Below are 22,521 nucleotides of genomic sequence, written 5' to 3'. Positions count from 1 at the left end.
AGAGTGTCTACTGTAAGGGTGCATCAGGGGGGCTTAAAATGGGACATGGCATATCTAAAAACCAGTTCAGGTAAATCTGCCTTCCAAAAACCATACGGTGCTCCTTTTCTTCTGCGCCCTGCCATGTACCCTTACATCAGTTTACGACCACATGTGGGGCGTTTCTGTAAACCGCAGAATCAGGGTAATAAATATTGAGTTTTGTTTCGTTGATAACTCTCGATATGTCAAAGAAAAAAAGTGGATTAAAATGGAAAATCTTCCCAAAAAAGTGAAATTTAGAAATGTAATCTCCAATTTCCTTTAATTCTTGTGGAACACCTAAAAGGTTAACAAAGTTTGTAAAATCAGTTTAGAGTACGTTGAGGGGTGTAGTTTCTACAATGGGCCCCACAAAGTGACTTCAGACCTGAACTGGTCCTTAAAAAGTGGGTTTTGGAAATTCTCAAAAATTTTAAGAATTGCTTCAACATTTCTAAGCCTTCTAATGTCCTAAAAAAAATAAAATGACATTTCCAAAATGATGCCAACATAAAAGTAGATATATGGGGAATGTTAAGTAATAAATATTTTATGAGGTATAACTTTCTGTTTTAAAAGCAGAGAAATAGAAATTTAGAAAATTGCGGGTTTTTCATAATTTTTGGTAAATTTGGGATTATTTTATAAATAAAGGTAAAATATATAGACTCAAATTTACCACTGTCATCAAGTACAACGTGTCACGAGAAAACAACCTCAGAATGGCTTGGATAAGTAAAAGCATTCCAAAGTTATTACCACATAATGTGACACATGTCAGATTTGCAAAATTAGTCTGTCAGGAAGGGGGAAATGGCCCGGATGTGAAGTGGTTAAAAGAGACGTAAGAAAGGGAGATCTCCTTCAATGGCTCAAAGAGAAAGAACTGAAGGGCATCTAAGACCAGATTCAAATCCCATGGTTCCACCGGAGAACGGAAGGGAGGGGCGCGATGAGCCACCCCCTGAAGGAAGCTTTTCACTTGGGAAAGAGAAGCCAAAAGCGTTTGGAAAAGAACAGACAAGGCCGAGACCTGACCGTTGAGAGAGGCTAGTATCTGTGAAGAGGGTATAGCCCATCTGGGTGGAGCCAACACTTTTCCTTTCTAGTGTGAGCCTCCTAGCGGCAGCTGGGCATATACCCATGGTGCTGTGTCCCCCAATGCCATTCACAAGAAATACCTCCTCAGAAGCTGTCCATTTGTGGTGGCCAGTGCTAGCTCCAATTGCCTCGGGATGGAAGCACAGTTAAATTTAGGATTTAAGAAGGTACCTGTGGTCACCAGCCAGGTGCATAACTACTCGACTGTGGAAGCATCAGATCATTACTTACCTGGCTGGCAGCCGTGATGAGGGCTCAGACAGCCCCCCGGAAATTTCCCTGTAAAGTCTAGGGCCATACTGCTTAGTAGGGATGATCTTAGAGGATAAAATAATCCCTATATTACTGCAAAGAGATCTGATGTTGCAGCATAATTATTAGTGTGTTTTGCAAATAAGGTTATCAGAGCACCAAGGGGCTGGTCTATCCCCTCAGAGCACCGTTTCACCTACTCCTCTTCGAAATGTAGCAGTTGAACTGGAGAGACTTCATAGGAGCATATGGGACTGATCTCAGGAGGCTCTCCCAGCTGAGATCTGAACTGTGCAAGCACAGAGGACAGCCTCAGTGCTTGTGCCATATAGGAGAGTGGCGAGTTGCGATGGGGGAGAGGAGTAGGTGAAGCTGTGGCCAAGGGACCAGGCTAGCCCCTCGTTGCTCTGAATACCTAATTGTATAAAAATAAATAAGTATACTGCAATGGCACATCCATTTGCAGCAACATAGTGCTCAATTTATACACCATGATCAAACCTAACAGGCAGTGTGACTGGTTTAAACGGGTTGATCATGGTGACAGATGCTCTTTAAATTGTTCTGTCTACATAGTCATAACAGGGTTGGTTTTCCCTGCGCTGCACGTTTACGGTGCTTGACACTAACAATGTATGGCAGATGCTTCCAAAGGGTTAACATTTCAACAGGGGACAACAGGATTATGAATAGTTTAGATCCACATATCCACAAAAGATTACTGGCCCTGGATATTTACAGGAATCAAATGAAAAAGGAGGAGGATATAGGAGATTGCACTAGACACTGCACATATTAATTCCCAAGAGGAAATGACCACCTACCTGGAAGTGCAGCTTTACTGATAATGCCGGTAAGAAGTGCCAGCTCCTGCAAAGAACCAAGGCTGCCCTCTTTGCTTCGGAGAATGGCGTGGATTGTATCTGAATGAGCTATTAGGAACTGTAACACCTATCAGAAAAGAGGAGCAGTTAGAAAGAAACGCTTTTCTCTATATTACAATTTCTGGCATATGCAGAGTTAATAAAAAATATGCGAAAAGCAACAGAACCCCTCCCCACCTATCAGCAAAATTAGGGTCCCCTGATTCCAGCCACCTATCCTATTCACTCTCTGCCTAGATGTTGCTGGCTTTGGCCATCTCATCTTTGTGAACAGTAGTCAGAGTTTTCAATAGGTAGGAGCCCCCCACCCACCCCCACCTCAAAATACCATTCTGCGGATATGTCATAAATGTCTACACTGGACAAACTTGTTAATATCGGACTTTTATGTCTTTCTTGCAGCATACATGGCCGCGGCTCTCGTCCTGACACATACCTGTCCTGCCGCCTGTAGATGTTGTGCTGTGCTGGAGGTCAGAATCACTTGGCATAGCTGCAGTGCAGGTAACAGAATCTGCCTGTACCTTTCTAACGGTGCTGGGATGAAGACAGGGGTATCTCTCATTCCGTACACTCTAAATACACAAGAAAGTACAAGATTAACTTGCATATAATAAACATCATCATTAGATTAACTGTGCAGTTTATATCCAGTGCCAGAGCCAAGTCATGAGCAGGTATCAGAGGAATGGAATAAAATGTTAAAACTGGGCAGTCAGCAGCTGCCTCTAGGGGTAGTTTAGAAACTTACCGCATACGGTTTTATCATCAAGTTATTAACCCTTGCCACTTCACAATACAATGGCACATCACAATTTTCATGAAACACCATGCAGGAGCCAGCTGTAACCAACCGCCAACATCCCGCTGTAAAAAAAAAAAAAATGGGGGGCACATTTATTAAGACTGGCGTTTTAGACGCCGGTCTTACTAAAGGCCCATAGCTTGTGGAGGATCTGCCGAAGTTATGAAGAGGCGCAGGTCTATTCATAACTTCGGCGCATCCAGTGCCAGTTCTGACTTGTGTACATCTGACTTGTGTACTTGCCTATTATTCCCTGTCTATAGCCTAAAAGATTGCCTTTCACTAAAAACACCATCAAACAATATTACACTGAAATGCAGGAGTATTGTAGTGTATGAGGCAAGAAGACCACACAATCATGTTCCAGAGTGGTACAAAAAAAAAGGAAAAAAATGTATTTCAAAAAATGATAAATAAACTAATTTTAATAAAAATTCCCTTGTATTATAATGTAAAAATTGTGAACGTAAAGAATATATAGTGATCCCTCAAAATACAATGGCCTCAGAATACAATATTTTCAACTTATTAACTTAACTTAAGCCATCGAAAGTTGAAACAGATCCATACAATGCCTCAGATCCAACCAGTCAGTATGGCCATTTCTTTGGTAAAACACCTGTATTGGTTGTCTAATAGCGCCTCTTTACAGTACAGTGCGGTACTTTTGGGGTTTTGGAACCAATTACAAATTTTCCACACAAGCTACAATGGTTTCAACTTAATGGTCGCCTTGGAACCAATTAAATATTGTAACTTGAGGGACCACGGTACATGTTCGGTATTGCGCAATTCTTACCGACATGTAAAAAAAAAATTAAAAAAAAATTGAAATTAGTGTTTTTCACATTTTCCTTTAAAACATTATAGCAGAGAATACATAGTATAGCAGCTGTCCTTGTTATTAAAGCTCAATCCCATTCACTTTAATGGGACTGAGCGCCATAAAGACTGGACGTGACAAAATAGGCCGAGGCTGCAGCCTAAATGCAGCGGTCTCCTTCACTGAACGGGCAGCTGACTGTCGGAGATAAACACTGTACATCAGAGCCTCTAAACCCACCTTTACTCTACTGGTGTCAGATGCAAATGAAATTGTAAATGATCACCTTTCGGATATCACTGCATCCCTTGAGATATTCTCCAGATTTTAGTTCTGTAACTAACACAATAGACATCACCCATTTTTTCTCCCTGAGCGTTACTACAAAAATAGTATTCTCTGCCATTACCCATGTTGATCTGTATCCGGACGCATGCCATATACTTGGCACTGAGCCAGTCTGATGATAACCCCTGACCGCAACAGTTCCAGGGCGCCTTGCTGGCCTTTCGCAACACGGGTTAGGAACGCCTGCAGAAAGACAATTATTATTACCAATATGTAAGAAAAATGAATAGACCAAATATAAAATGTGCTTGTAAAAAAGAGTTTGTGTGCAGAGAGACTAAACATGGAGAGCATTGAAGATTAACCTCTTAGGAATGCAGCCAAGTTTGGTACTTAAAGGGGTTGTCCGGCTCAGAGCGGAACCCGGACATATCCCCATTTTCACGCAGGCAGCCCCCCTGACTTGAGCATCGGAGCAGTTCATGCCCCGATGCTCTCCTAAGCGCTGTTCTCTGCTGCACATCCCAGTTCTCCCACTGCTGGGACATGACATGTGTTCTACAGCGGAGGACAGTGATTGGCTGCAGCAGTCAGATGCCACACCCCTGCACATCACCGACACTGTAATATGCAGGCATATGGTACGTCACCACTGAAGCCAATTAGTGTCTGTGAGCGCCGCGACCTTCTCAGAGCTCTTCCTAGGTCAGTGACGACACGTTCATGTGTCACATGGCCTAGGAGAAGATCAGCCCCATAGAGATGAATGGGGCTGACCTGTGATACCAAGCACAGCTGGTACACAATGTACGGCACTGTACTTCTCAAACAGCTGATCGGCGAGCTTCCTGGGTGTCAGACCTCCACCAATCAGATACTGATGACCTATTCTGTGAGTTACTTTTCGACCATGGTTCTACTAATTGTACCCTCAGCATCATGTGTACAGTCACCCAATGATCAGACTGAAACTCACAGCATTATAAATCACTTTGATGCCGTGACTTCAGCAGAGACAAGTTGAGACTGTCCAGAAAGTGTGACCGTCACATGGACTGTCTTTTCCGGACCACAAATGGTCATCTGAAACTGGCCTCAGTCTTTGTCTTAATAGACAATAAACCTACTGAACTCGTACCATTTTCGATTCGTAGATGTACAGAGCCTTCAGTAATGGAGGCTGAGGATTGAGCAGGTTCTGTAAGATGACATCATCCTGTGCAAGACTGTCCACCAGAGCCTGGAGGTATCCGCTGTTACAGAGGTACACCAGCCACTGCTGTTGCTTGTCCACACAGACTATCCTGTCCAATAAGGCTAGTGCCAACATCTGAAGAAAAAAAAAAGAAAAGATTTTTTTTAAAATTTAATGAAAACAAAAATACGGCTGCAATTTGGTGCAAATTAGCCAACATTCTCTGCGAGTCAAACTCTACTTACTCGGCCTATTTCACGCCCATCGCAGGAATCTCTACAGATGACCTCCATTAGGGCCGCCCCGTAGCTCTCAAAGATGTTGAGATTGTCCCTCTGGAGTTTACTGAATACATCTTCTGGGGCAGTCAGTCTCTCCCACATGGTCTTATTGGCTGAAGATGCAAAGTAACAATCAGAAAGGCTGCAGTATACATGATCTTACCTGCTTTATCGTTATCCCTTCATGCATCTTGATGTGATAGTATGTTAGGACGATTGCACAGCAGTCCCACTGTGCCCATGCAATCACCAGAGGAATGGCAGCTCTAATACACAGCTACAGCTGCACTGTCACCCTTATCGTGACACTTTTACCAAGGAGACCCCTTTATTGCTTGGTTTGTTCCTCCAAAATGAAATAAATAAAAATAAAATGCCCCAAAATAGCACATATACCACAAAATGGTACATAAAGCAACAGCAAATTGTCCAGCAGAAAAAAAAACAAAAAAAAAAAACCATACGTTGCAGAAATAAAAAGGGTATCAGTTCCAGAATGGCCAAAGGAGACATCTCAACCTTTTTTGTGGTTCTAAAGGAGTTGATACACAAACTTGTAACCACTTTGTAAAATATGTCACCTGCTGCCAGCAACTGTAGTCCGTTGTATAAAGATACTGCTGACCTACAAAGGAGATGCTTCAAAGTGGCTCCCCCTTGTGGAGACAACAGGCATGAGTGCCACGAAAGAGTATGAGCTCTGCAGAACAGTGCTCTATATTGGAGGGGCTGTCCGGGATTAGCAAAAATGGTTTACAAGCCATGGGTTGTGTCCGATATTGCAGCTCATCACTGTTCAGGTAAATGGAGCTGAACGGCAATACCATACACTGCCCATGGGTATGAGTGGAGCCGTTTCTGGAGGGAAAATGAGGCAGTTCTGTTTCTCATCCTCTACGACCTATTTAAAAAACATAGGATGTTTTGTGCTTGCCTGTAAAAATGCTTTTCTCGCTGAGTTCATTGGGGGACACAAAAGACCATGGGTATAGCTGCTGCCACTAGGAGGCGACACTAAGCAAAAGAAAAGTGTTAGCTCCTCCCCTCAACTATACCCCTCCTGCAGACACTGAGCTAATCGGTTTGGACAAAAGCAGTAGGCGCAGCCAGGAGAAGCCAACAGGAAACAATAAAAAGTACGAAAGCGTAGAGGAGTCAGAATCAAGAACTGGAGGGACCAATCAATGAGCGCCAGCAATGTACTTACGGGGTGGGAGCTGTGTCCCCCAATGAACTCAGCGAGAAAAGGATTTTACAGGTAAGCACAAAAAATCCTATTTTCTCGCTCGTATCATTGGGGGGACACAGAAGACCATGGGACGTTAAAGAGCAGTACCATGGGGAGGGAACAAGAACAGAATGAATCCAAGGCCCGTCACAATGCCCCGCACAGAAATGAGGGGGAGGACACATCCGGAACCCTGAAAAGGGACAGGAAGAATCATTCCCAGAAAGGCCAGCCAGAGAGCGGCTGAACACGCACAGGCTCCGGCTGGGCAGAAGAAAAACTGTCCAGGGAATATAAGTCACGGCTTAGGAGACTGCAGAAGATACAAGAGAGAGACCTAGCCTGGATTTAGAAGACTTCTGAGGAAGTGATATCCATGGATCAGAACCCCAGGAAAAAACCCTGCTAGTGCCATCAACAGACACAACATGGTGCGAGAAGAAAAAAGCTCAGCGGAAAACTGATTGGAAGAAGACCAACTAAAAATGGCGTCTGGATATCAAGGGACAGAGGAAGTGCAGATGTGAAAGAAATGTTGCCCCCCACGGGGGACGAAGAAGGGGTGCCAGAAGGCAAGGCCCCAAAACCGTAACAGGCTGCCAGAAGAGAAATTCACTCCAATGGGACCATGACGAACAAGGCAAGGCTAGAGAACCTGGATGGCATGAAAATGGCCCACAAGTTCTTGAGGGAGTGAAGAAAGTCAATGGGAATAAGGCAGTGAAACTGACCCAAACCACAAAAAAGGAGGGGAGTAACCTGGCAGGAAAAAAAGTGTCCGCTTCAGACCTACGGCCAAGGGGTTTGCTGCAAGGGGTACACCAATAGGATAAGTAGAGGTAGGTAGAGTAGGACCTCTTAAATTCCAGAACAAGATAGGAGAGAAGCCGTCAGATACACCATGGAAGGCTGCCTGAACTGGTAGACCTAACCGGAAGCTGAAGAAAAAAAACAAAAGGGATGAAAAATTGAAGGCTGTGTAAACTCATCAGACACTGTTGACCGCCAATGTGGAACAACCCCGCCTAAAGAAGAAAAGAATGGGGTTAAATAAATTCTGCGCCAGGAATGGAGTGTGGACACCGAACGCCACAAGTCCCAGGAAAAAACTGGTAACAGAACCAATATGACCCTCGCAGGCACTCTACAGCAGAAAGGGGGAATACGAGAACTCAATGGCTACGGAAACTGGCCGAGCAGGCAGAAAAAGGAGAAAGTGGAACTACTCGCCCTGCGGAAGGGGAGAAGTAGAAGAGGCTGATGCTGCTCAGTAGGGGACCAGCATTTAGGGGTGACAACAAGGATAGTACACAACCGCTCTACCCGGGGAGGGGAGCCATGGAAACAATTCACATATGCAAACTGAATAGGTACATACCCAAAACCACAAGGAGGCAACGCAGATGCTGTCACCGTAGTACATGGTAGAGGCAATGCATTACATGTGAAGAGAAGTAGGCGCGAAGCCAGCGCCATAGAAATCGGCAGGTTACACCATGCACAGAAAACCGTACTAAAACCCACGAGAAGTGAGCAAACCCACCAGCTGCAGCATGTCATGGCATGGGCAGATGACAGCACTAATGGGAATAAGAGTACCTGTCAGCCAGCGCCTCAGGAACACCAAACATATAAGGCCTAGAGGATCTATCGCACCCGGTGATGGCAGAACATGAGCACAGTGCCACCTGTGAGAAGGAAATGTAGGCACAATCACCGCTACAACTAGCAAGAAGGTTCTAGAAGGAGGAATAGTGCGCAGATACCACACAAAACACCAGGGCCGATACTCCAAATGGAGAAAGGGCATGCAGTAAAAACCATGAACACAAATACTCCCCCTGGGACGGAGGCACACAGTAGTGGCTCCTATGAAAGACTGAAAATGCAATAGGATCGACAGCTTCCAGATGTAGGGAATCACTCTGCTGATGGAAAGATGGGAACCCGGCAAGATGTACCAGGACCGCTGATAGTGTAAGCACTACAGGTTGTGCAACTACTCCTCCAATGGAAGGAGGGTAATGCTACAGGATCTACAGTATGCAATTGTGGTGCAACTAATACACCTATAGGGGGGAAATCCAAAAGGACAGATGATAACCACTATTAGTGCAATTACTCCGCCTGCGGAGGGGGTAATGCAACATGACATATGGTATCTGGCGGAAGTGCAGTTACCCAGTGCAACAGACGGCGGCCTCACCCCGCGGGCCGGGCAAAAAACTGCGCTGCCGGAACACCATTGCGCTGCATGGCCGAAAGCGTGGCGTCCGCTCCCGAAAGGGGTGGATCATGGCGGTATGTGTCGGGGAGCGGGAGCCCCCTTCGCTCCCCTATCTGCATGTCTGACCGTGCGCTACGGTCCACCGCGGTGCGCTCAGCCTCCCACTGTTGGAAGCGCCTGCCAGGGGGTTCCACTGCATTAACCCCCTATGTGCCGCTGTCCCGGCTTGGAGGACAACAATGAGCGACTGGAACCTGCCAGAAGGGGAGTGAAAGGGAATGGCTTCAGGGGTGCTGGGCTACGCTGAAGCCCTGTGCCTGTTAACCCCTGAAAACTATTGCCACCAACGAGGGAGGGGGAAGACCAAACGACCCAGGAGGGTAAAACATACTTACCTAGTCCCGTGTACTCACCTCATCTTCATCCTCTTCTCTTGCCGCCATCTTCACCCTTTCTCTTCTCCAGCAGGGTCACCCCTTAAGCTACTGGCACCGCAGTGGCAGGACGCTGGAAGAGGGACTTAGATGGGGGACCCTTCTGCTGGCAGGATGCAGGGGAGCGAGGCTGCCCTGGTCCACCTTGTCTTCTTGTGGGGGAGGAGGCAGCGTGGCGGACCAACGCTGGCATGCTCCCCCGAGAGAACAGGGAGACAAGGCGACCACTGTTTCCCAACTGAAAAGAAGTAAAAAATAAAATAAAAGGAGCTACCCTGCAGAGCAGAGAGGCCTTGCCTCCTATTGACACTAGAAAAAAAACTGAAGCTCTCTCTCCAGGCTGGAGGGGGTATAGCTGCCAGGGGAGGAGCTAACAGCTTTTACTAGTGTCAACGCCTCCTAGGGGTCATAGCTATACCCACGGTTCCTGTGTCCCCCAATGAATATGGGCGAGAAACAGAGGCTTTAAGAATCCCTTGCCTTCTGGAGAACGGGAATGAGCAGCGGGCTTGGTGACCCCCTAGACTCCCGTCTCTTGGGTGGGAACGCAGGCAGCTTGGAGACTGCAAACAGCCCAGCTAAACACCAAGCTCAGTGTCTGCAGGAGGGGTATAGCTGAGGGGAGGAGCTAACACAGTTTTTTTGCTTAGTGTCGCCTCCTAGTGGCAGCAGCTATACCCATGGTCTTCTGTGTCCCCCAATGATACGTGCGAGAAAACAGTGCACCACAGTGCTATTATACAGTGTATTAGGAGAATACGCAAAATCCTTAGTCACTAACCATTTTAGTACATTTTTTTTATCAAATATTCTTTATTTATTTTCAGCATAATTTAAATTACCGTACATCCAAATTAAGAAATAAATTAATCTAATCTTCTTTCCCAACAATTATCCACCCCTAATAATAACCCCCCCACCCTCGGCCTCTGAACCAAACATAAGCAGTCCTCCCACATAGAACTTACTACTAACCTAGGAATTCCAGATCACTTTAAATATAATATTTTTTTGCTTTTTAACTATTTTTTGTGAATAATGCAAATTATGAATTATATAGGACTGGGACAACCTCAGTGCCTGACTTTAAAGGCTACTGATGACCTATCCTCAGAATAGATCATCATTATCTGATCTGTGGGGGTCAGACACCTGGGACCCCTGCCGATCAGCAGTTTGAGAAGTCACCGGCGCTCCTGTGAGCACATCGGCCTTCTCCTTGCTCACCAAGCACAGCGCCACTTGTATAGAGGCTGTGCTTGGTATTGCGCTCAGCCCCATAGACGTGACTGGAGCTGAGCATGATACCAAGCACAGCCTCTATACAATGTACAGCACTGTGCTTGGTGAGCAAGGAGAAGGCCGCTGTGCTCAGAGAAGCGCCGGTGCATTCTCAAATTGCTGATCAGCAGGGGTCCCAGGTGTCGGACCCCCACAGATCAGATACTGATTACCTACCCAGAGAAAAGGTTAGGACTCCCACCTAATCAAATACAACCTCTCTGTAGAGATGATTCCCAAGTCGTTCTACCAATATTTTTTTTACAGGGCTGAATACATTTTTTACACCTTTCTTTTTGATAATACTTTATATAATTTAGAAAACATTTTACTTTTAAATAACTGCTCATCCCTCTTATCGATCTGCACCTACCTGCTTCAAGTGTGTCCGGTTCATCTGGCCTCTGGGCAATTTGCAAATAATACAGCAAAGCGCCATACAGATGTGCTCGTACTCTCTGCAATCCTCCACCTGCTCAGAAAGAAATGAAAATCAGAGAGTGACGCACACCAATCTGCAGCATTTCACTGGATCTGGCTAGGGCTTCCCCCACCAAAATTAGTGCTGGTTTCCAGTCCCAGGACAATCAGCTAATTGCCCGGCAGCAACACTTGGAACAGGCTGTCTCTCATGAGACAGCCCCTTCAATCACGGCAGAACAATTCCTAAAATACTTTGGGCCAGATTTATCATTAGCTCAGGTCAGAATAATGGAGTGAAAAAGTCCCCAAAAAAGTCCCAAACGCTAAAACTGCGCATAAATTTGCGACTTTTTTCTGCTCTGCACTATGCTTGCCAGTTTTCTGAAAGTGGGCGTGTTTTCTTATGTAAATGAATCTCTAGACAGATTTACTATTGGGACTATTTTAAAAGTCACAAAAAAGTCGCAACGTGTGACTTTTGTAAAGCTGCTTACTGACGGATAAACTGCTACCGTCAAACCACATTTATTACAGTCTTAAAGGGCCGATCATAAATCGGACTTGGCTAAAACTGACTTTAGCCATATGTTAAAGTGGAGTGAGCTGTCAGAGTCATGATAAATCTGGCCCTTTATGTTTACTTTCACATAGAGGCTTACAGACCCAGCAGCTAAGGCGTTGAAGTCCAGGCAGTTCTGCTTACTAATGATTGTCTAGACTGGACCCAACTGTAACAAACCCTCCAGTGTGAGAAATATCAGGTTTTCAGTCAATGGATGTAAACAAGACTGTTTCTGCTCACTGACTGCAAGAAGATATCTTAAATATGTTGAGAATACACATTGTATATTCGTAAACAACTGAACTTTTAATTATTCAGTGAAAACATTTAATTTGCCTAAAACTGGGGAAAAACAAACTTTAAACCCATGGATATAAATGATACAAACAATTTCTAAGATGGCTTGTACTTTGGCCTCAGCCACCTGTGTGATTGGCCAATTCTGGAGGCGGAGACAAAGTGAAAGGAGGAGCTAGTGCATGTACTGCCACTCATGCCAATGTTAACAATGGCGCCATCGTATGGCAGACTATTGTACCTTTTTCATCTGCAGGTGTCTGTATGACCCTGATGATTCACTGAAGAGCAACAAATAGTCAAGAAACAAGCAGTGCTGTGCCAAAACAGCTAGCCAATCTATTTGGGCAGAGTTTAAGCTCTGACCTGTCTTTAGAATAAATTCCAGCAGTTTCCTAAGGATCATATGAAGTGAGGAGTCTCCAATGGAGGCAAATCCTGCAGACAAGGTGTCCGTTCCTGGAGGTGCAGCGAAGGAGCCGTCCAGCAAGAGCACATACTGTGACTGCTTGACCCCCAGAGCGCTTAGTGGCTGCTTCTGCTCAGTGCGTATCGATTGGCTCAGGTGCACGGTGAGGGTGAACACAGCCCCCGCCACTACCGGCATAAGGTCCTTAGTTGCCTCGTCGTCCAGAATCTGCAAACAGTGAAAGAGATATTGAACCAGTGCACAGGCTGGTATTGAACAACCCAATGCACATAATGAATGGCCATTAAAAATTCAATACACCAATCCAGATGAGCGAGGGATTAACAGAAGTCAAACAGGAAAAAAAAAAAAAATAGCTTGTTGCCCAATGGAAGAAAAAGACACAATTTAGTAGTCAATAGCTGCTAATTACTTTAATGAATGCAGGCACTGACTCAATATCCAACCGAGGAATCAAAAGACAGTAACAGACGGCAGAAGTCACAATACATTTTCAGCATGGTAAAAATAATCTTCTTGGGATTTTAAATGGAATCTGTCAGCAGTTCTGACAATGCTAAACTGCTGACAACACTAGGAAGGATCTGAGGAGAGCAGTACAAACATACCTTTTGTGGTTCAGTTATTAACAGGAGTAGTGAGAATATGAAGTTTTATTTTGAAAGATTCTGATCCTTAAAGAGGTTGTCCCATGATTAATATAGAAAATGTAAATAAGACATCATATAGTACATGATAATACCTTTCTAACAAAGCTGGAACCAGCCTTGTACCTAAAATAGGTCCAGAGATCTCTACATTCATTGCTCTGCTAGATTAAAGGGGTTCTGCACTTTGTTTAAACTGATGATCTATCCTCTGGATAGATCATCAGCTTCTGATCGGCGGGGGTCCGACACCCGATCAGCTGTTTGAGAAGGCAGCAGTGCTCCAGCAGCGCCGCGGCCTTCTCACTGTTTACCGCCGGCCCAGTGACGTCACGACTAGTATCACTGGCCTGGGCGGGGCTAAGCTCCAATCAAGTGAACAGAGCTTAGCCCCGCCCAGGCAAGTTGATACTAGTCGTGACGTCACTTGGCCGGCGGTAAACAGTGAGAAGGCCGCGGCGCTGCTGCCTTCTCAAACAGCTGATTGGCGGGGGTCCCGGGTGTCGGACCCCCGCCGATCAGATGCTGATGATCTATCCAGAGGATAGATCAGTTTAAACAAAGTGCAGAACCCCTTTAATATTAAACTGACAGCTCAAGGGAGTGTCTTTTCTGCTACAGATAAGAGTCTGTGTCCATGCTCTCCCTATCACAGCTCAGGAGGCAGTTGAAGGATTAAACTGAGCATGTGCGGTCATCTCAGTAAGCAGAGAAAAAAAAACTATAGGCTAAACATACATTTTATTCAATAACTCAGTGGCTAAGCTAAATTTTTAATTACATGTAATTATAAAAGTATTCAGATCCATGTGCTGGTTTGAAAACTAGAATTTTTTTTCATGGGAGGTGGAGCTTCACTGTGAAGTGTACACAGCATTGAGATGAATCCCAGACCCTCACCTCCAAGTGACAGCTGTAGCATCCAACCACTACAACCTTAGTGCAGTGTTTACAGCAGAGGGTTTGTTTCAATATCAAACTAGACAGTTATGAGAACTGCCCCCTTCAGAAGACTGTAATGCAGCCACATTTTATCTGCCTTCTGACCTGAACTAATGCATCATATAGATGGCATGACTTGGAGCTGCCCAGCAGCCCCATTGGTTCTGAGGACCTCTGCTTATTCACTATTCAGCATCACAGAAATACGTACAAGAAGAGTACAGAAGCCTAAATATGCATCATACTGTATATACTGGTGGGTACATTACCTTGTCATGCAAGTCCTGAAGTAGATCCCTAATGATCAACTGCCTCTGCTCTGCCGGGATCAGATCTTGAGGACAGGCGGTCAGGATAATCTCCACCAGCTGCCTCCAGGACTCCAGCGCGTGACGTTTGGCGTGAAGACACTGGAACATCTTGTTTCTTTCTACTGCATACTGCAGGATAGTGTTGATTTCCTGAAGATATATCAGATACGGCCATCTTACAGAAAACGATCACATGATTACATTGTAATAAAGTACATACACACAAGAATCTAGAAGTCTTACAGGTGTAGCAAGTCTTCTATGACTGCAGCTTATCTACAGCTCTTTCTAACACCGTATTGGTCATAGATCTGAAAGATATTGAGTGGGTGAGGAAATTCCACCAAGAATGCAGAGATCACCACAACCAACTGGGGTAGCAGCAAATCAAGAGCCTGCTGAGCTCAATGGCCATCCACCGGTGACAAATTTTGCAATAGGTCACTGAAAAAAGGAGATTTTTGTGGACTCACCTGTAAAATGTCTTTCTCGCTGAGTTCATTGGGTGACACAGGACCGTGGGTATAGCTGCTTGCTGCCACTAGGAGGCGAAACTAGGCTAGAAACGGATATGCTCTCTCCTGACTGGTGAGTGCATAGCTTGCAGGGGAGGAGCCATCAGTTTGTACCCAAGCAGTAGGAGTAGCAGAAAAGAACTGATAATGCAGTCAGAACATTACCTACATTAGTAGGTATGAACTAAAACTGAAACCCAACAAATAACCAATCACCGCCATGCGCAGTAACAATGGAAAAAAAGAATGGGTGGGAGCTGTGTCCCCCAATAAACTCAGCGAGAAAGATTTTACAGGCTAGTCCTCAAAAATCTCCTTATCTCGCTCATATCATTGGGGAACAAAGGACCGTGGGACGTCCCAAAGCAGTCCACGGGGAGGGAACAAACAATACTCACCCATGGAAAAACTGCCCTCGGAGACGTTCAGGAAACCGCCGCTTGCAAGACTTTACGGCTTAGGGCAGTATCTGCTGATGCCAGGGAGTGCACCTGGTAGAATTTCGTGAACGTGTGAAAGGAAGATCACGTTGCTGCCTTACACAACTGGACAGCTGATGCATGATGGAAGCGCCAATCGCTCTGGATGAAAGGGTCGCGATTCCAGGGGGCGGAGCCCTGCCCCGGGAACGGTATGCCTACGTGATTGCCAAACGTATCCACCTGGCAATTTTCATCTTAGAAGCGGTGCATCCCTTACGAGGACCGCCAGGAAGCACGAATAAGGAATCCGTGCGGCGGAAAGAGCTAGAGACAGCCAGATAAATCCTCAGAGCACGAACTACGTCCAGTTTGTGAAGAGAATGCTGCCTAGGATGCGAGAGCTGGGCAAAAGGAAGGGAGGACAATGTCCTCGTTAACGTGGAAGGCCGAGACTACCTTCGGTTGAAAAGAAGGTATGGGCCGGAGCACCGCCTTATCCTGATGAAGGACTAAAAAGGGTTCCCTACGGAAAGGGCTGCCGACTGAGACACGCCTGATGGATGTGACAGCCACCAGGAATGACACCTTCCAGGAAAGAAGACGCAGGGACACCGTCCAAAGCGGTTCAAACTGAGCCAATTGGAGTGAACCTAGAACGAGGTTCAGATCCCAGGAAGGCAAGGAAGTAGGGAGGAATAATATGAGCCACCCCTTGGAGGAAGGTTTTAACTGGGCCTTTTGAGGCCAGAGGGCGCTGAAGCAAAATAGACAGCGCAGACACCTGAGCCTTTAAGGAGCCAAGGGCTAGTCCCAATTCCAGACCGGATTGAAGGAAGAAGAGAATCGTGGAAAGAGAAGCGTAGGGGAGAGAGATTACGAGGCTGGCTTCCTGGCTCTGATCATGTGTGAATAACCTCATCAGTGAAACCTCGCTGTTTCAACAGCCACGCCGTCAAACGAAGCGAATCTAAATGATGATGGAAGGCAGGTCCCTGAGAGAGCAGATCGGCCCTGAGAGGAAAGGGGACATGGTGCATCTGCTAGGAGGACGACGACGTCGGGAGTACCACGCCCGGCGGGGCCAGTCCGGTTGATAAGGATCGCCTGAACGCCCTCCGTCTTGATCCTGCGCAGGACACGCGGCAGGAGAGGAAGAGGCGGGAACACATACACTAGGGAGAACTCTTTCCACGGTGCTACCAGAGCGCCTGTGGCGCGTGCCTTGGGATCTTTTGTGCGAGAGAAGAAGGTGGGAAGTTTGTGTTTGAACCTGGACGCCATCAAGTCCACCACCGGACGACCCCACGGGAGACAGATCTGTTAGAACACCTCCAGGTGCAGGGTCCAGAGTCGCCCGGATGAGAAAATCTGCTGCCCAGTTCTCCACTCCCAGAATGAACACAGCTGAAAGAGCTGGGACATGTAACTCCGCCCACCTCAGGATTTTTGCCAACTCCCTCATCTACGCAGGGCTGCGGGCACCCCCCTGGTGGTTGATATAAGCCACCGCCGTGGCATTGTCGGATTGAATCCGTACTGGCCGGCCCTTCAGGAGAGAGGCCCAATAGAGAAGGGAGAGCCGAATGGCCCAGAGTTCCAAGATGTTGATTGGCAATCTGGACTCCAATTGAGACCATAAGCCCTGGGAGGGAAGACTCCTCCCCAGCCTTGAAGGCTTGCGTCGGTGGTAATGATCGTCCACGAGACCGGGAGAAAAGACTTCCGCGACTGCAAGGTCGGGATTCGGAGCCACCATCTGAGAGCTAGACCTGTGTGGGCAGACTCATGTGATGGTCCAGGGACAGTGGAGATTTGTCCCACTGAGTCAAGATCGCCCGTTGGAGCGGGAGGGAGTGAAATTGTGCAAATGGTTCACCAATTTGATGTCTAAGATAGGCCGAACAGAACCCTCCTTTTTCGGAACTACAAACACGTTCGAATAAAACCCTGTAAACTGTTCCATCCGAGGGACCGGGGAGATCACTCCTCGAGCTATCAGGGAATTAATTGCCTGGAACAAGGCGGAGGCCCTCTCTGCTTCCTTGGGAACTTAGAACCGGAAGAAGTGCTCCGGGGGAGGGGAGGTAAATTCGATTTTGTAACCTGATGGAACTACCTCGAGTGCCCATGTGTCTGAGATGTGGGCCCGCCAAATCTCCTGATAAAAGAGAAGACGCCCCCCACCTGTGAGGCCTGTTTGGTGGCCGAGGAATGGGAGGATTGAGATTTAGGCCGCCAGGCCGACTGAGACTTAAAGAACGGCCTTTTCTTCTGTTCCTGTGCGATAGCGGCAGGAGGCCCCCCCTGATGCTGGCCGCGTATTGCAGGTGTGGCAAAAGGAATCGCCCCGTGCAAACGAGGACCTAGCACGAGGGGCGCGTTTGGACTTAGTTTGGGGAAGGGATGTACTCTTCCCGCCCGTGGCCTCTGAGATTATCTCATCCAGCCGGGTACCAAACAAGCGGGACCCTCCAAAGGGCAAGCCTGAAAGGGAGCGTTTGTAAGAGGCATCTGCTGCCCATACCTTGAGCCAGAGCTCCTGCTGCACGGTGATGGCGAGGGCTGAAGAGCAGGCTATCAAAGTACCTGCGTCCAAAGACGCTTCACAGAGGTACTTTACTGCCTGAGCAATCAGCAAAGCCTGAGACTGGAGCTCTGCCAGAAGGAGGTCCGACGCCATACCGCGATGTAAACTAAGCACCCATTCCGAGACCACCTTTGCCACCCAGGCGGAGGTGAAGATAGGAAGCAAGGCAGAGCCACTTGCGGCAAACAGGGACTTCGTCGGATAAAGACGGTGACTGTCTACTGGATCCTGGAGGGCGGAGCCGTCGGCTACCAGAATAGCGGTATTTTTGGCCAGACATGCCACCCGAGGAGCCACCTTGGGAGGGAAAGCCCATTTTGCCACAGACTCCACCAGGAAGGGATATAGTAAATCAAGTCGCTTAGGTGGAGCAAAGAGACGATCTGGGTGGTCCCAGGCCTTGGTATTGACCACGGTAAAGTCTTCATGTAAGGGAAACCCCTTCGGATTTTGTCTGGAGCGAAGGAAAGACACCCTCTGGCTAGTGGAGGGAGGGTCGTCTTGCACCTGGAAAGTATCCCGGACTACTGTTACTAGGCTATCCATCTTAGAAGATTGTTCCAAATCTATGTCAGATAGTGAGTCACCAATCTCCCCTTCAGACAGGGCTTCCCCACGAACGGAGGATATGTCCGAGCGAGATTCAAGGGGGGATGGAGAAGCAGAGGCAGAAGAGGAGTAACGGCGTCCTGCTCTGGTCTGCTTCTGTGACGACTTGCTCCTGAGAAAGTCACCCAAGGAAGGTGAGGACTGCTCTGATGGGGACTTATCAACCAAGCGACTGCTATAGGGTGGGTTGGGATATTTTAGCGAGGTCCTCCACCGCCCGTGATAGGGAACGCGCCCAGCGGCGTTCCACAGAATCAGAGCGGTCAACGGGCTGCCTAGGCTGGGGGGGCAATGCTAGCCCAGACTGAGAGCACCGCAAGGGAACTTTAGACTGCATACAGTACATGCAAAGTGTGTAACAATAGACAGGCGGGGGTCATTAGTGGGATCAGACATTGCTGACTAGGGCTGAATGACCGACTCAGGGCTGGGGAGGGTGTAAGGGTCCGTCCTACCAGCAACCGAGTGTCACACCTGTGACAGGTCTTAGAAGGTCTGAAAGATTATCTGCACATTAGCGATCTGACAGCCTCTTTTGGTTTCACTTTGTGTGTTGCTGGTATGTCCACACATCCTGTTCAGGTGTGGATCATGTGACCTTTACCTATCCCTATTTAGTCTGACTTTACCCATCACTCCTTGCTCTGGGTAGCTTCATTTGGTTTTGGAAGAGCTGGAGTGTGGTTCTTGTTGAAGTCCTGTTCATCCATCATCCTCAGAAGTCAAGTGTTCCGCTAGGGCATCCGAGGGTCACCAGGGTTTTCTCGGTTCCTGTGTATGGTCATCTCTACCATCGAGAGGTGCCCATACGGATAGGAGTTAGGGCCAGGAGCAGGGTTTTATAGGTGGTGACCCTTTTCCTTCCCTAGCAGTGAGGGCTAGTGTCTTTCCCCTTTCTTCTTGTTGTCTTTTGGTGGTGTTCTCCCCTACTACATCCGTGACACTGAGGCTACCCAGGCCCTGTGCTTCCTTAGAGACGCGGCTGCAGTGAGAGAAGCGCGGTAATGAGAAAAAAAACGCCCACTGCAGTGGCAGGAAGCCAAGCCCCACCCCCTGGGGGGAACCGCCTACGGCCTGTGCGGCCGAGAAGCCGGGGCCTAAAGTTTACCCGCGGCCGACTGCGAATGTTCGGTCAGCCGCTACTTAAAAGGGACTGGGGCTGAATAAACTGCCGTTCGCGGCATCTCCACTATGCATAGGGACCCAGCGTTGCTGAGAAGTTCGGAAAAGCCTTTTAAGACAGACATTTTCACAGTGATTGTCAAAAGGAGACTTCTTTAAGATGCAAACCATAAAAAAAATCCACAATCAGGGCAAATTTACCTCAAACATTAAAGGCCTCTGTCCGATGGCAGCCATCCCCTGAAGTGCATTGACCTCTGCTACCAGAACTCGATGGAGGAGCTGTTAAGACAGAAAGCATTCAGTGATCATGTCACAAGTTCTACCCGAATGAACTCCTCAGCTAGAAGACCTGCTCACTTTCACGTTGCAGACCGTCTGACCGTTTCTGTCTTTGTGCTCGCAGTTAGTGATCACTTGCTCTATTTGGATGCGGTCAAAGTAGTCCAGCTGAAGCTGCTCAGGGATCTCCTGGGTGAAATTTATGGAGTCCAAGATGCTCAAAATTTTCCTGCGAACTACCAAGAAAACAAAAGCCATTAAAATTCAAAATATGCCTTAGAAAACTAAAATTTTGATGATTCTTCTAGCGAAAACCACACACCAAAAAAAAAAAAAAAGAGAGCATGTGTATTATAGGAAACGGCATTACCAACAACTCCCTAATACACTTCTATTATCCAAACTGCCACCTTTAGAGGACAGGGGTGATTCAGAGAACGGCAGTGTAGAGCCCCTGCAATGGATCTGCTGTAAACAAAGGTCATGGCAAAAAACTGCTCACATGAAGCTGTACGGACTTCTACTGTAGATCTATTGTGGCTCCCTGTTTTATGAGCAGATTTCTCCGGAACACCGGGAGACAGCTTGGGCTGCCCACTCAGCTAATCACTAGCCACAGTGGTTGTGGAGCAGGCAGTCTGAGCCATTTCTTCTTTGAACCTAGCAGCATGAATGGAGAGCAGCGGGGCCGGAGCTGTGATAGGTGAGGTGCATAATGATTTATTTCTTTTTGTTTTAAACCCAAATTAAATTAAATTCTTTTTACTCTGGAATACCCCATTAGGAATGCTCATATCCATGCTGGCAAATAAAATCTGAATTACAACCAAAACAGGTTCTCAGTATGTAACCACCTATTAGAACTGGGAACCACTTTTTATGTTTTACCTTTTGAGGATGTGTCAAAGTGAAGAAACGTGTAAACGCTCCGGTTGTCCTCCTCCATACCAGATTCACCATCAGCTACTGAGTGCAAATGAGAACGTTTAGGGAAACCATTTGTACACACATTACTTATCTTGTACTGGTCCGGAGTTACATCTTGCATTATACTCCAGGATTGCACTCACTATTCTGCTGGTGGAGTCACTGTGTACATACATTACTTATCCTGTACTGATCCTGAGTTACATCCTGTATTATACTCCAGAGCTGTACTCACTATTCTGCTGGTGGAGTCACTGTGTACATACATTACATTACTTATCTTGTACTGATCCAGTTACATCCTGTATTCTACTTCAGAGCTGTACTCACTGTTATGCCGGGGGAGTCACTGTGTACATACATTACTTATCCTGTACTAATCCTGTTGCTGCCTGTATTATACTCCAGAGCTGCACTCACTATTCTGTTGATGGAGACACCGTGTACATACATTACATATCCTGTGCTGATCCTGAATTACAGCCTGCATTAGGCCACATGCACATGGCTATTATGCGCAGATATTTCTGCTGAAAATCTGAAACGCAAAACAGTACCAGCTAAGTAGGCGAGGTTTGGTGTGGATGTGGCCTTACACTCCAAAGTTGCACTCCCTATTCTGCTGATGGAGTCACTGTGTACATTACATAAACTACATTACCATGTACTGATCCTGTACATGCTGTATTATACCCCAGAGCTGCACTCACTATTTTGCTGGTGAAGTAATTGTATACATAAATGATTTATCCTGTACTGATTCTAAGTTATAGCTTCAATCCAGAACTGCATTAACATTTCAGCAAGCTGCAGAGCTGAAATCGCCCCCTCACCTATATATGGACGGACAGGTACATCATCTAGAAGGAGGTTGAGCAGCCTTTGTGTATGGGAGCGCTGGCGGTTAAGAGATGTAACACGCAGTTCAATGGACAAAGTCTTCATCAGCCACGACATCTGATTGAGGGAAGAGATTTCATGTGCTAAAAAAAAAAAAAAAAAAAAGTTTTTCCACAGTGATAACATACATACTTTGTTGTTATAGGCCGTGGGTGCAGTACAGTCTCATCTAATAAATAAGACCATCACCTCTCGGTTCTCTAAGAACTCAATGTATTATATATTATTTAAAGTGTAACTCTAAATGTAATTTTTATTTGTTTCAGGTGGAGGGAGTTTCTGTACGGCTAGGATAACATCTGCATTGGAGGTTCTGCCAATAGTTGGTCCAGCAGAATGCATCAATTCCGGGAAACCTGACGGATTCCATTATAGTCAATTGGATAAAACTGTTGCTGGCAGTGTCTGGCATATGCTGTATCAGGCAATTCCAGTATTCTGTTCCTATGCCATAACAGAATATCGGTATTTCGAATTATATGTGAACCTAGCCGGATATATTTTCCAATTTTGTAAACTTTTATTTGAAAATAAAGTGTCCCTTTAGCAACTCACTCATTTATAGATACCAGTAATATGCTAAGACAGAATCCTCAGCCTGCCTCTTGTCTCCCTGCCCTATCCGAAGACTCCCTACTAGTGTTGAGCGAACTTGTGTTTTAAGTTCGGCGTCTAAAGTTCGAGTTCAGGTTATCGAAGTATCCCGTTATGGATTCTAAATTCCG

General features: G+C 46.6%; 1 protein-coding gene across 3 annotated transcripts in view; it reads right to left on the bottom strand.

Moving 5' to 3' along the window:
- The window catches only part of NUP205 (nucleoporin 205), a 73,613-nt gene that overhangs the window by 17,404 nt on the left and 33,688 nt on the right, over window positions 1–22,521 (bottom strand). For 2 of the 3 annotated variants that reach the window (XM_044281228.1, XM_044281231.1), the window contains exons 24-35: window positions 21,730–21,879; window positions 20,858–20,935; window positions 20,048–20,205; window positions 19,889–19,969; window positions 14,391–14,582; window positions 12,469–12,739; window positions 11,194–11,292; window positions 5,615–5,763; window positions 5,313–5,504; window positions 4,296–4,417; window positions 2,695–2,833; window positions 2,199–2,325 (exon numbers count right to left, since the gene is read on the bottom strand). In XM_044281228.1, the coding sequence (XP_044137163.1) occupies window positions 2,199–2,325; window positions 2,695–2,833; window positions 4,296–4,417; window positions 5,313–5,504; window positions 5,615–5,763; window positions 11,194–11,292; window positions 12,469–12,739; window positions 14,391–14,582; window positions 19,889–19,969; window positions 20,048–20,205; window positions 20,858–20,935; window positions 21,730–21,879 (1,758 nt within the window). The remainder of the gene's footprint in view (window positions 1–2,198; window positions 2,326–2,694; window positions 2,834–4,295; window positions 4,418–5,312; window positions 5,505–5,614; window positions 5,764–11,193; window positions 11,293–12,468; window positions 12,740–14,390; window positions 14,583–19,888; window positions 19,970–20,047; window positions 20,206–20,857; window positions 20,936–21,729; window positions 21,880–22,521) is intronic. The other variant, XM_044281230.1, reaches the window with a different exon arrangement.

Source organism: Bufo gargarizans, chromosome 2, assembly GCF_014858855.1.
Source record: "Bufo gargarizans isolate SCDJY-AF-19 chromosome 2, ASM1485885v1, whole genome shotgun sequence".
In the NCBI taxonomy this organism is placed as follows: domain Eukaryota; kingdom Metazoa; phylum Chordata; class Amphibia; order Anura; family Bufonidae; genus Bufo; species Bufo gargarizans.
This window is presented reverse-complemented; position numbering and strand designations above follow the sequence as displayed.